We start from the raw sequence: 13,759 nt of genomic DNA, 5'->3' as shown, positions 1-13,759 counted from the left end.
CCCAGCTTTCATATGGTATGGAACAGCATTTCTCAAACCTTTTCAGGTGGGCTACCCCTTATTCAAAGTAAAAAAATGTCATGAACCCTTTACATTTGCTATATAAGTAAGAGTAAAAGATGTATCAAAGAAATAATTTGTGTATTATGAGAAGCTGACAGAGAATACTTCCTTGAAGAGTGTTGAGAGGGAGCAAGATTTTCTCTTTCTTTAAAAGCGGCAAAGAGTCCTGTGGCATCTTATAGACTAACAGATGTATTGGAGCATAAGCTTTTGTGGGTGAATGCCCACTTCCTCAGACTCTCTTTCTTTCTTTAGTTTGTTATACATTTTTAACATTCTTGTCTGAATCTTGCTACGAACAGAACTATTTTAATAAAAAGAAACAATTGCTATTCCATATTTTAAAATAAAAAAATCTATCAGAAATATGACCTGCAGACCAATTCTATTCATACTATCTGTTTCAAGCAATTACAAAAGTTTCTTAACCACTGCTGTTAGCAGCTAAGCTTCCTGTTAGTGACTCAAAGGGACAAATACTGCAGAAACTGCTGATTCAGCAGGGAGACAGGTGACCTGGCAGTACCAATAGGCCTGGAAAAATCTGTTTATATGAGAGGACCCACCTCCCCTTATTTGATATAAAGCAGTATATGTACATCGAGAGGGAATCTTCAATCCAGAATACTATCCATCATATAAGGAAAAATATACAATTTTTGATTTAAATGATTTTGACAATCCTGGGTCAAGGGATGATAGAATGAAAAAAAAAAAGTTACATGAGCCCTATAAAGGGTTATTCTTTTTTATTAAGATTCCAGTGCAGCAATCTTCCCAGAAAGGATAGGGAGTTCCCGGTAGAAACAGTTTACAGAATTTTCCAATTTTAAACTATATATCCTAATGTTTTTTACCTAGATATATTCTTCTGAAACATTACTCTGTTTTCAGTGAGATGTGATATTTTTTATTCCAAACAATATCTTAAAATTTTTAGTTAATATTATACAGAACAAGGTAAAATAGTGATCAGAATAGGCAGTGATCATGTTTGCACTTGGAAATATTCTTACCTTGTTGTGGCTATCTTTTCTCCTTTTTTCCAATCCCAGAATACAATGCTGTGATTATCATCTAACCCAATAGATGCCAAAAACTTCCCATCAGCTGTACAAAAATAATATACAATATCAAAGGTGATATTTCATTAACAGTTTGTACAACACAACAAATATACTGCAAATTGAATTTCAAAGCAGTCATAACAAAATGGAATGTTTTACGGTGGGCAACAAATACATAGTCAAGTACTTTTACACTGAAAGTACTTTTACAATTCTTGATCCTCTGACTTGAAACAAAAGGCCTTGAACGCAACAGAATGGTACAGTTGTATTATGCCGGGTTGAGGTTAGGATTTGAGAAATGTGCAAGGGTCTATACAGCTACATGGAGAAACCATTCACTCTACCATGGAGAGTAGATTTAAGAGCACACCAGCTGCAAGTCTTGTGTGTAACTATTTGATCCATTAGCCGATTGACCACCATGAAAAGGGATATAGGAGGAAAGAATGGTTACTTACCCTGTAGTAACTGTGGTTCTTCAAGAGGTGTTGTCCATACAGATTCCACTCTCTCATTCATGTGAGATCAGATTATTTTTGAATAGCAATTCCACGGGGGCCATGCCTGAACCTGCATAACCTCACAACCGCCACAGCTGAGGGTATAAAGGAGCTTCAACTGCAATTCACTTCCTTCACCAGTAAGAATCCCATATAGATAGGACTCTGAATTAGTCCTTAGGGAAGAAGAGTAGGCCATGGAATTTTTATGGGTCAACATAGAATCATAGAATATCAGGGTTGGAAGGGACCTCAGGAGGTCATCTAGTTCAACCCCCTGCTCAAAGCAGGTCTAATCCCCAACTAAATCATCCCAGCCAGGGCTTTGTCAAGCCTGACCTTAAAAATATCTAAGGAAGGAGATTCCACCATCTCCCTAGGTAACCCATTCCGTGCTTCACCACCCTCAAGGTGAAAAAGTTTTTCTTAATATCCAACCTAAACCTCCCCCACTGCAACTTGAGACCATTACTCCTTGTTCTGTCATCTGCTACCACTGAGAACAGTCTAGATCCATCCTCTTTGGAACCCCCTTTCAGGTAGTTGAAAGCAGCTATCAAATCCCCCCTCATTCCTCTCTTCTGCAGACTAAATAATCCCAGTTCCCTCAGCCTCTCCTCATCAATCATGTGCTCCAGCCCCCTAATCATTTTTGTTGCCATCTGCTGGACTCTTTCCAATTTTTCCACATCCATGGAGTGTGGGGCCCAAAACTCGACACAGTAGTCCAGATGAGGCCTCACCAATGTTGAATAGAGGGGAACGATCATGTCCCTCGATCTGCTGGCAATGTTCCTACTTATACAGCCCAAAATGCTGTTAGCCTTCTTGGCAACAAGGGCAGACTGTTGACTCATATCCAGCTTCTCGTCCACTGTAACCCCTAGGTCCTTTTCTGCAGAACTGCTACCTAGCCACTCGGTCCCTAGTCTGTAGCAGTGCATGGGATTCTTCCATCCTAAGTGCAGGACTCTGCACTTGTCCTTGTTGAACGTCATCAGATTTCTGTTGGCCCAATCCTCTAATTTGTCTAGGTTCCTCTGTATCTTATCCCTACCCTCCAGCATATCTACCACTCCTCCCAGTTTAGTGTCATCTGCAAACACTTGCTGAGGGTACAATCCACGCCATCTTCCAGATCATTAATGAAGATATTGAACAAAACCGGCTCCAGGACCAACCCTTGGGGCACTCCACTTGATACCGGCTATCAACTAGACATGGAGCCATTGATCATTACCCGTTAAGCCCGACGATCTAGCCAGCTTTCTATCCACCTTATAGTCCATTCATCCAGCCCATACTTCTTTAACTTGCTGGCAAGAATACTGTGGGAGATCATGTCAAAAGTTTTGCTAAAGTCAAGGAATAACACATCCATGGCTTTCCCCTCATCCACAGAGCCAGTTATCTTGTCATAGAAGGCAATTAAGTTAGTCAGGCATGACTTGCCCTTGGTGAATCCATGCTGACTGTTCCTGATGACTTTCCTCTCCTCTAAGTGCTTCAAAATTGATTCCTCGAGGACCTGCTCCATGATTTTTCCAGGTACTGTGGTGAGACTGACTGGCTTGTAGTTTCCCGCATCCTCCTTCTTCCCTTTTTTAAAGATGGGCACTACATTAGCCTTTTTCCAGTTGTCTGGGACCTCCCCTGATTGCCGTGAGTTTTCAAAGATAACGGCCAATGGCTCTGCAATCTGCCAACTCCTTTAGCACCCACCAATGCAGTGCATCTGGCCCCATGGACTTGTGCTCATCCAGCTTTTTTAAATAGTCCGGAACCACTTCTTTCTCCACAGAGGGCTGGTCACCTCCTCCCCATACTGTGCTGCCCAGTGCAGTAGTCTGGGAGCTGATCTTGTTCATGAAGACAGAGGCAAAAAAAGCAAAAACATATCTCGAAGAACCACAGTTACTGTAAAGTAACCATTCTTTCTTTGAGTGATTGCCCATACAGCTTCTACTCTTGGTGACTGGCAAGCAGTTATCTCAAGCCTCAAGGTGGAAAGAGACGTCCTACTTAAAGAGCGACTGCAGGACTGCATTATTAGAGTTGGCTATCCAATCTGGAAGTCTGTACCAGGGTATAATGGGAAGTAAATGTATTAACAGAGTTACAGGTTTCACCCTACATATTTCAGATATTAGTATATTACCCAAGCAAGTGGCAGAGACTGCCTGAGCCTTAGTGGACTGGGTTCTAATGTAACTGGGAGGATACTTCTTATCTATCTGATAGCAATTCTTAATATGATCTGAAACCCATTTAGATAACCTCTGCATGGAAATAGGTTGCCCAGTAACCCTTTTTATGAAAGCCACAAACAGTCTGGGAGAGGATCTAAATGACTTCCAAATAAAAGGATAAAGCCTCACCAAGTCTACGGTATGAAGTTTTGTTTTGCCTGGGGTGGAATGAGGTTTTGGGGGAAAACTGGTAGGCAGATATATACGACTGAGGTGAAAATCCAAGCCTACCTTAAGAAGGAACTTGGGGTACAGCCTAAGGTTGACCTTGTCTTTATGAAATATGGTGTAAAGTGGGACCGGCATAAGGGACTGACTTTCTGCCACTCTACTAACTGAAGTAGTAGCCACAGAAAGGCCATTTTTATTGACAGGTAGTAAAGAAAGCAGGTTGCCAAGAGTACAAAGGGGGTTGGGTCCCATTAACTGAATGACAACTAAGTTGAATTCACAGGAAGAGGGAAGCTACCCAATAGATGGGAAGACATGAGTGAGACCCTTAAAAAAATCTCCCCATCAAGGGATGTGAAAATATAGTGTAACTCTGAACTGGAGGGTTATTTGCTGAGATCACTGTTAAATGTACCCTGATTGAACTAACAAAGTCTAGATTGCTTCAGAGTAAGGAAATAGTTCAAAAGAGTCAGGACTGAGATTGTCAATGGCAAAAGCTGCTGCTGAACCACCATGATAGAAAATCTCCCCCATTTAGCCCTGTAGGTCATTCTGGTTGAAGGTTTTTCTGCTTTGTAACAAGATGTTTTTTAATTCAGATGAGCAGCTCCTCTTTAATGAAGTCATTCAGCCACCACCTGGGTGGTCCTGCTGGAGCTGGGTGCAGGATCTGGCCTTAGTGGTGGGAAACTAAGTCAGAGAGAAGTGGTACGATAGATTCACCAGGATGGAGAACCAAAACTGCCAGGTCCATGCAGGGGCTACCATGATCACATGGCCTGCATTCTGTTGTAGTTTTCGAAGAACTCTGGGTATCATAGAAATCTGTGGGAAGACACAGAATAGTCCTGGTGCCCATGAGAGAAGAAAAGCTTCTGTCAGCAAACCCAGGCTTGTGCCCCCTCTGGGCACAAATAGGTAAACCCACCTGAAGATGATGTCATGGAAGACTGAGTCGTTGAGGGACCATTTGTGATTCACTGAAAAATCCTTACTGAATTGATCCACTAGTTGGTTTTGTAGCCCAAGTAGGTAGAGGGCTACTGGTGTAAAATGGTGAAGTATGCACCAGTTCCAAAGTTGTGTTGTCTCTTGACACACTGTGTGTTGGGGGAGAGAGGGAGAAATGTGTCCCCTCCCTGACCATGTTTATCGATATAGTACATTGCAGTGATGTTGTCTGTCAGCATTTGAATGGTGAGGCCTTAGGGAAGGGGTAAAAAGGCTTTGCATGCCAACCATATGGCTCTGAGCTCCAGGACATTTATATGTAGCATGGCTTTCCATGGAGACCATAATAATTGAATCCTGACTTGTTCGAGACAAGCTTCCCATGCTTCTGTGTAGGCATCCATCACCAAGGCCCAGGTAGGAAGAGGCACCAAGAAAGGAATTCCATTGCACAGCTGAAGTGGTTCTGTCCAGCAATTTAATGAGAATAGGACTTCTAGAGCAACTATGACCAACAGGTTCATGCTGTGTCTGTTTGGTGGATAGGCTGATCTCAACTATCCTTGCAGAGGCTAAAGGCAAAGTATAGCATGCTGTGTAACAAAGGCACAAGATGCCATGTGTCACATGACTTTGAGGCACATCTCATTGGTGTTCTGGGAAATGTCCAAAATGCTCTGGCCTATCATCATTTGGAATTTAATACGGCACCAATGAACTGCATGGTCTGAGTCAGGGTCAAAATGGACTTTTCCTTGTTGACTTTTAGCCCCAGTGAGGTAAACAGATGGAGGATCTAATCCATCCATTGACAGGCGAGCAGAGTGCCCTAGGAGCCAGTCCTAAGGCCAATTTTGTTCAACATCTTCATTAATGATCTGGATGATGGGATGGATTGCACTCTCAGCAAGTTCGCGGATGACACTAAGCTGGGGGGTACTCTATCCAGATACGCTGGAGGCTAGGGATAGGGTCCAGAGTGACCTAGACTAATTGGAGGATTGGGCCAAAAGAAATCTGATGAGGTTCAACAAGGACAAGTGCAGAGTTCTGCACTTAGGATGGAAGAATCCCATGCAGTGTTACAGGCTGGGGACCAACTGGCTACAGTTCTGCAGAAAAGGACCTGGGAATTACAATGCCCGAGAAGCTGGATATGAGTCAACAGTGTGCCCTTGTTGCCAAGAAAGCTAATGGTATATTGGGCTGCATTAGTAGGAGCATTGCCAGCAGATCGAGGGAAGTGATTTATTCCCCTCTATTCGGCACTGGTGAGACCACATCTGGAGCATTGCACCCAGTTTTGGGCCCTCCACTACAGAAAAGATGTGGACAAATTGGAGAGAGTCCAGCAGAGGGCAACAAAAATTATTAGGGGGCTGCGGCACATGACTTATGAGGAGAGGCTAAGGAAACCGGGCTTATTTAGTCTACAGAAAATAAGAGTGAGGGGGGATTTGACAGCAGCCTTCAACTACTTGAAGGGGGGTTCCAAAGAGGATGGAGCTCGGCTGTTCTTATTGGTGGCAGATGACAGAACAAGGAGCAATGGTCTCAAGTTGCAGTGGGGGAGGTCTAGGTTGGATATTAGGAAAAACTATTTCACTAAGAGGGTGGTGAAGCACTAGAATGGGTTACCTAGGGAGGTGGTGGAATCTCCATCCTTACTGGTTTTTAAGGCCCGGCTTGACAAAGCCCTACCTGGGATGATTTAGTTGGTGTTGGTCCTTATTTGAGCAGGGGGTTGGACTAGATGACCTCCTGAGGACTCTTCCAACCCTAATCTTCTATGATTCTAATAAGTCTAGTCGGTTTCCTGCTGTAGGGATTTTCCCTGAACCACCAAGTCATCTACATAAGGATAAACCTGTATTCCTCACCTACAAAGATGTGCAGACAGGACTTCAGTGAAGACCTGAGGAGCTCCTGAGAACCCAAAAGACAGGACTCTATATTGGTATTGAGATGCTCCTACCAGGAATCTCAGGTACTTTCTGTGGGCTAGGAAGATGGAGGTATGAAAGTAAGCATCCTGAAGGTTGAGAGCTATGAATCAGTCCAGAGGATCCAGGGAAGGTATTACGGAAGCTAGCTGATGACGCAGAATTAGAAATGATGAATAAACATGTTGAGACCGCAAAGATTGAGGATGGGTCTCCAACCCCCTTTCTTGTTTGGAAGTAGGAAGTAATGGGAATGAAAGTCCTTTCCTGTGAATTCTAAGGACACTTCTTCCATTGCTCTGAGTTGTAGCAGGGAGTCTACTCCCTACTTCAACTGTCTCTCATGAGACTCCACTGGATGTGAAGGCATGCAGAGCACAGCCATTGAAACAACAGGCACTGCTATTCAAAAATAATCCAATCTCAAATGCATGGGGGCATGAGCACTGAGAGTGGAATCTGGGTGGACAATCACTTGAAGAACAACATAGGTTTATGCAGCAGCGATTGTGAAACAGCTCAACTGCTGCTCTCTAAACATGGGTAAGAATTAATTCTCCCACTGTACATGAAGAACTCCTAAGCACACATCTGGTTATCAAGCTGTATGCTAAGAATAGGATTTGTTTCCAAGTGAAGTATTGACTAGCAATAAAGAAATGTTTCTTTGTAAAAATTCTTTATTAATATCCCTGCTTTACATGCAGAACAGAACTCCACTTTAACTAACAAGTTGCAATTGGCATTTGAGACTATGAATTTGAGACTATGCTATGAATTTGAGACTATGCTATGAATTTGAGACTATGCTTTACATGCAGAACAGAACTCCACTTTAACTAACAAGTTGCAATTGGCATTTGAGACTATGAATTTGAGACTATGAATTTGTAGGCAGAATTTTCAGAGCAGGACACAATGAAGGATTCTGAAAAAATGTGCGTACCTGTTGTACTATATGCGAAAGGAAACAGACTTTTGTGCTGAAAAATCCAGTAACTGTTTGCAAAACAACATATCATTCCCAGTAACTCAGTTTTGTGGAACTAAGTACCTAAATACTGGGAGAGCTCCCACATCCATTATAACATTCTATTGTTCTGGATATTATTATATGTTTATGATAGCACCCATAATATGCGAGGCATTTTCCGGACACATAAGAAGGGGTGATGCCTGCCTTGAAGAGTTCTTTGATGGACAAACAGCAAAGTAAATATATTTCAAGGAAGGGGAACTATAAAATGGATTTTCTATACAAATCAACTAGATTAATTATGGGTTACAACAGAAATAGGTGTTTAAGAAGGACTTAAATGTGAACAGGTTGAGGCCTGGAGGATGAGCTCAGGAAGGCTGGACCATGCATAGCGGACCATGTGGAAGAAGGCACATAGGTGATTGTTAGAGCAACTAACTAATAGATGGATGAATGTGAGAACGGGAGCAGAGTAGAGGGCACTGCATATCTTGACAACGGGAAACCAATTGTCAAGGATCTCACACCTGTGTGGTTGTCAGCCATCACCTTAAGCCTCTCCCCTGCAAGCTGTATCTTACATGTACAGTCCATGTCTAGACTAGAAAAACAAGTTGTCATAAATATAAAGGGAAGGGTAAACCCCTTTGAAATCCCTCCTGGCCAGGGGAAATCTCCTCTCACCTGTAAAGGGTTAAGAAGCTAAAGGTAACATCGCTGGCACCTGACCAAAATGACCAATGAGGAGACAAGATACTTTCAAAAGCTGGGAGGAGGGAGAGAAACAAAGGGTCTGTGTGTCTGTCTATATTCTGTCTTTGCTGGGGATAGACCAGGAATGGAGTCTTAGAACTTTTAGTAACTAATCTAGCTAGGTACATGTTAGATTATGATTTCTTTACATGGCTGAGAAAAGAACTGTGCTGAATAGAATAACTATTTCTGTCTGTGTATCTTTTTTGTAACTTAAGGTTTTGCCTAGAGGGGTTCTCTATGTTTTGAATCTAAATACCCTGTAAGGTATCTACCATCCTGATTTACAGGGGGGATTTCTTTATTTCTATTTACTTCCATTTTTATTAAAAGTTTTCTTGTAAGAAAACTGAATGCTTTTTCATTGTTCTCAGATCCAAGGGTTTGGGTCTGTGGTCACCTATGCAAATTGGTGAGGCTTTTTATCCAACATTTCCCAGGAAAGGGGGGGGGTGCAAGTGTTGGGAGGATTGTTCATTGTTCTTAAGATCCAAGGGTCTGGGTCTGTAGTCAACTAGGCAAATTGGTGAGGCTTTTTACCAAATGTTGTCCAGGAAGTGGGGTGCAAGGTTTTGGGAAGTATTTTGGGGGGAAAGACGTGTCCAAATAGCTCTTCCCCAGTAACCAGTATTAGTTTGGTGGTGGTAGCGGCCAATCCAAGGACAAAGGGTGGAATATTTTGTACCTTGGGGAAGTTTTGACCTAAGCTGGTAAAGATAAGCTTAGGAGGTTTTTCATGCAGGTCCCCACATCTGTACCCTAGAGTTCAGAGTGGGGAAGGAACCTTGACACAAGTTGTGTTTTAATATGTGTTAGCTATCATGTCTACAATATAAAGTACTTGTATGACCTCATTACAATAGTATCTGAGGACTTCACAGTCTTTTAAAATGTAGGTTTCAGAGTAGCAGCCGTGTTAGTCTGTATTCACAAAAAGAAAAGGAGTACTAGTGGCACCTTAGAGACTAACCAATTTATTTGAGCATAAGCTTTCGTGAGCTACAGCTCACTTCATCGGATGCATCGAAAGCTTATGCTCAAATAAATTGGTTAGTCTCTAAGGTGCCACTAGTACTCCTTTTCTTTTTAAAATGTATTTTTACCTCACAGCATCCATGTGAGGTAGGGTATGTTAAGGTTCCTTGCTTAGCTTGGCTGCGGGTGACCATTCCCACCCTCTTGGCTAGTTTCACATGATTGGCTAAGTCTTTCCCCAACAGCATGGGGATGGGATAATCAACATAGACTGCAAAAGTCCACATTCCTGACCAGCCCTTGTACTGGACAGGCAACTTGGCTGTGGGCAAGTCAAAAGAGTTTGACTTGAAGGGTTGAATCGTCACTTGGACCTCTGGGTTGATTAAATTGGGGTCCACTAAGGAAGCATGGATGGCTGACACTTGTGCTCCAGTGTCCCTCCATGCTGTAACCTTTTTCCTGCCCACACTTAGAGTTTTCCTCTGCTTTGAGGGTATCTGGGAGGCATCTGGGCCTGAGGACATTTTGTGGGACCCCGGTGTAATGAGCTGTAATCTGTTGGGGTTTTGGGGGCAGTTGGCCTTTACATGCCCCAGCTCATTACATTTAAAACATCGTCCAGCTGACGGGTCACTGGGGCGAGGTGGGTTGCTGGAGAATGGTGTGGTGGGACGATAAGGTGTCCGGAGGGTTCCTTGGGGTGTAGTTGGGGCCTTGGGCTGCCCCCGGTAGTAGGGTGTAGTTTGAGGGTGTTTCTTCTGGTATCCATTCAAACTGCGACCAGGGTTGTTCCTCTCTCCTCCCTCCACTTGTTTTGTTTTGGTTTGCCCTGCCTCTTTGGCAGTCTGGGACTGCTCGTATTGATCAGCATAAGAAGCAAGACTTCCTGCTGAGTCTATTTTCTTATCCCATAAACACTGTTTTATATCATCCTTGGACATATTCAGGAATTGCTCCTGTATCATTAAATTCCACATTTCTCCAAAGCTAGTTACATCCCGTTCTTTGAGCCATTTATCAAACAGATTTGTTATTTGGTTTACATAAGCCACATTACTTAGTCCAGATCCTCTTTTAAGGGCTTTAAATTTTACTCTGTAAGTTTTAGGTGTAACTTGAAATTGTTTTAAAACCAAATCCTTGAATTTATTATAGTCAGAAGCCTCATCAATAGGCATCTTGAATATGTCCAGAGCTTTTTCAGTCAATTTTGCGACGAATGTGGTCATCTTGTGAGCTTCAGGAATTTTATGGAGTGTGCACAGTCTCTCAAAGGTGAGAAAATATTCAGCAATATCACTGGATTCATCATACTGTGGACATAGTCGCTCCCATTTGTGGATTGCTGGGGAAGGATTGTTAGCGTTATTCGGTATATTCTGCTGAGCCTTTGCCTTCTCCATCTCCAGTGCATGCTTCCTCTCTTTTTCCTTCTCCTCCGTTTCTTTTTCCTTTGCCTCCATTTCCATCTTTCTGAGTTATACCCGTCTTTCATGTTCCTTTTGTTTTTCCTCAGCCTCAAAGCTGGCTAATTACAACTTCTGTTGAACAGTGCAGTCTGTCATCCTAACCTCTCTGTTTTTAACTAACTTTACACCCGAGAGTTAGAAAGAAAACAAAACAAAACAAAAAAACTGGCTTGTAAAATTTTGCTGTGCCGTAACCTGATACCTTTTTTTTCCTGATAGCTGTTCTCAGCCTACAGAAAAATCCTTTTGTTATGCCTGCTGCTCTGTCCCCCAGGCAGAGAGAGAGAATCTACAGCTGCAATCACCTTTTACAAAACCTTTAAAAATCCTGCTGTGCTTCCGGTTCAAAATGATCTGAAAATGATCCCACCGCTCTGCCACCATGTCAAGGTTCCTTCTCCACTCTGAACTCTAGGGTACAGATGTGGAGACCTGCATGAAAGACCCCCTAAGCTTATTTTTACCAGCTTAGGTTAAAACTTCCCCAAGGTACAAACTATTTTTCCTTTTGTCCCTGGACTTTATTGCTGCCACCACAAAGCGTCTAACAAATATAACAGGGAAAGAACCCACTTGGAAACGTCTTTCCCCCAAAAATCCCCCCAAGCCCTACATCCCCTTTCCTGGGGAAGGTTTAATAAAGATCCTCACCAATTTGCATAGGTGAACACAGACCCAAACCCTTGGATCTTAAGAACAATGAAAAAGCAATCAGGTTCTTAAAAGAAGAATTTTAATTGAAGAAAAAGTAAAGGAATCACCTCTGTAAAATCAGGATGGTAAATACCTTTAAGGGTAATCAGATTCAAAACACAGAGAATCCCTTTAGGCAAAACCTTAAGTTACAAAAAGTCACAAAAACAGGAATATACATTCCATTCAGCGCAACTTATTTTATCAGCCATTTAAACAAAACAGAATCTAACACATATCTAACTAGATTGCTTATTAATCCTTTACAGGAGTTCTGACCTGCTCTAGTCCCGGCAAAAGCAACACACACACAGACAGAGAGAACCCTTTGCCCCCCCACCCCCTCCAGCTTTGAAAGTATCTTGTCTCCTCATTGGTCATTTTGGTCAGGTGCCAGCGAGGTTGTCTTAGCTTCTTAACCCTTTACAGGTGAAAGGGTTTTTGTCTCTGGCCAGGAGGGATTTAAAGGTGTTTACCCTTCCCTTTATATTTATGACAGCCCTACACCCCCTTTCCTGGGGAAGGCTTGATAATAATATCCTCACCAATTGGTACAGGTGAACACAGACCCAAACCCTTGGATTTTAAGAACAATAAAAAAATCAATCAGGTTCTTAAAAGAAGAATTTTATTTAAAGAAAAGGTAAAAGAATCACCTCTGAAAAATTAGAATGTACAGGGTAATTAGATTTAAAACATAGAGAATCCCTCTAGGCAAAACCTTAAGTTACAAAAAGACACAAAAACAGGAATACACATTCCCTCCAGCACAGTGAATTTTACAAGCCAAAAAACAAAAGAAAATCTAATGCATTTTCTAGCTAGATTACTTACTAACTTTACAGGAGATGGAAGGCTTGCATTCTTGATTTGTTTCCGGCAAAGGTATTACACAGACAGACAAAACCCTTTGTCCCCCCCTCCAGATTTGAAAGAATCTTGTCTCCTTATTGGCCATTTTGGGTCAGATGCCAGCGGGGTTACCTTAGCTTTTTAACCCTTTAGAGGCGAAAGGATTTTGCCTGTGTCCGGGAGGGATTTTATAGCACTGTATAGAGAAAGGTGGTTACCCTTCCCTTTATAATTATGACAGGGAGGTACTATTCTTCCATTTGACAGCTCGGGACCTGAGGGACAGAGGGTGAAATTCACAAAGGCATTTGGCACTGTGACGATATGCACAATTATACCTAACAATTCACTAGGATTCACAAAACCTGAATTAGGTGCTCAGATTTCTTATTCTGTGAATGAAGAGATACAGGACATTCTGATGTGGGTCTCCCCTAGTCTCTCCTGTTGAAGCTGTTGCACTTTGAATTAAATAATTCAAGCCTCTGGAGTTGGGGGTGTCATAAATATAAAGGGAAGGCTAACAACCTTTATGTATGCAGTAACATAAAATCCCTCCTGGCCAGAGGTACAGAATCACTTATCTGTAAGGGGTTAATCAGTTCAATTAACCTAGTTGGCACCTGACCAGAAGGACCAATGGGGAAATACTTTCAAATCTGGAGGGGGGGAAGGTTTTGTTTGTGCTCTCTTTGTTTGTTCCCTCTCAGGACAGAGAGAGAGAGAGCGAGACCAAGCAGGTAAACCAGCTCCTAAAAAGATCCTGAAATGATACATCTAAAATTACAGAAATTGTAAGTAATAGCAAGGAAATGCATTAGATCATCTTTTGTTTTTAGCTTGTGAATTTTCCCTATGCTAAGAGGGAGGTTTATTCCTGTCTTTGTAACTTTGAAGTTGAGCCTAGAGGGGAATCCTCTGTGTTTTAAAATCTTTTTATTACCCTGTAAAAAGTACTTTCCATTAAGATTTTTGCAGGTGTGATTCTTTTACTTTTTTTTTTAAATAAAGTTCTTCTTTTAAGAACCTGATTGATTTTCAGTGTCCTAAAAACCAAGGGGTTTGGTTTGTGTGCACATTGTACC

The 13,759-nt window shown here is 42.2% G+C and overlaps 1 protein-coding gene across 3 annotated transcripts in view; it reads right to left on the bottom strand.

The window, feature by feature from the left end:
• The window catches only part of EML6 (EMAP like 6), a 340,990-nt gene that overhangs the window by 122,383 nt on the left and 204,848 nt on the right, over positions 1-13,759 (bottom strand). For all 3 annotated transcript variants that reach the window (XM_074949464.1, XM_074949465.1, XM_074949466.1), the window contains one exon: positions 1,080-1,173. In XM_074949464.1, the coding sequence (XP_074805565.1) occupies positions 1,080-1,173 (94 nt within the window). The remainder of the gene's footprint in view (positions 1-1,079; positions 1,174-13,759) is intronic.

This window comes from Natator depressus, chromosome 3 (assembly GCF_965152275.1).
Source record: "Natator depressus isolate rNatDep1 chromosome 3, rNatDep2.hap1, whole genome shotgun sequence".
In the NCBI taxonomy this organism is placed as follows: domain Eukaryota; kingdom Metazoa; phylum Chordata; order Testudines; family Cheloniidae; genus Natator; species Natator depressus.
The sequence above is the reverse complement of the archived record's forward strand: the minus strand, read 5'-3'. Positions and strand labels throughout refer to the sequence as shown.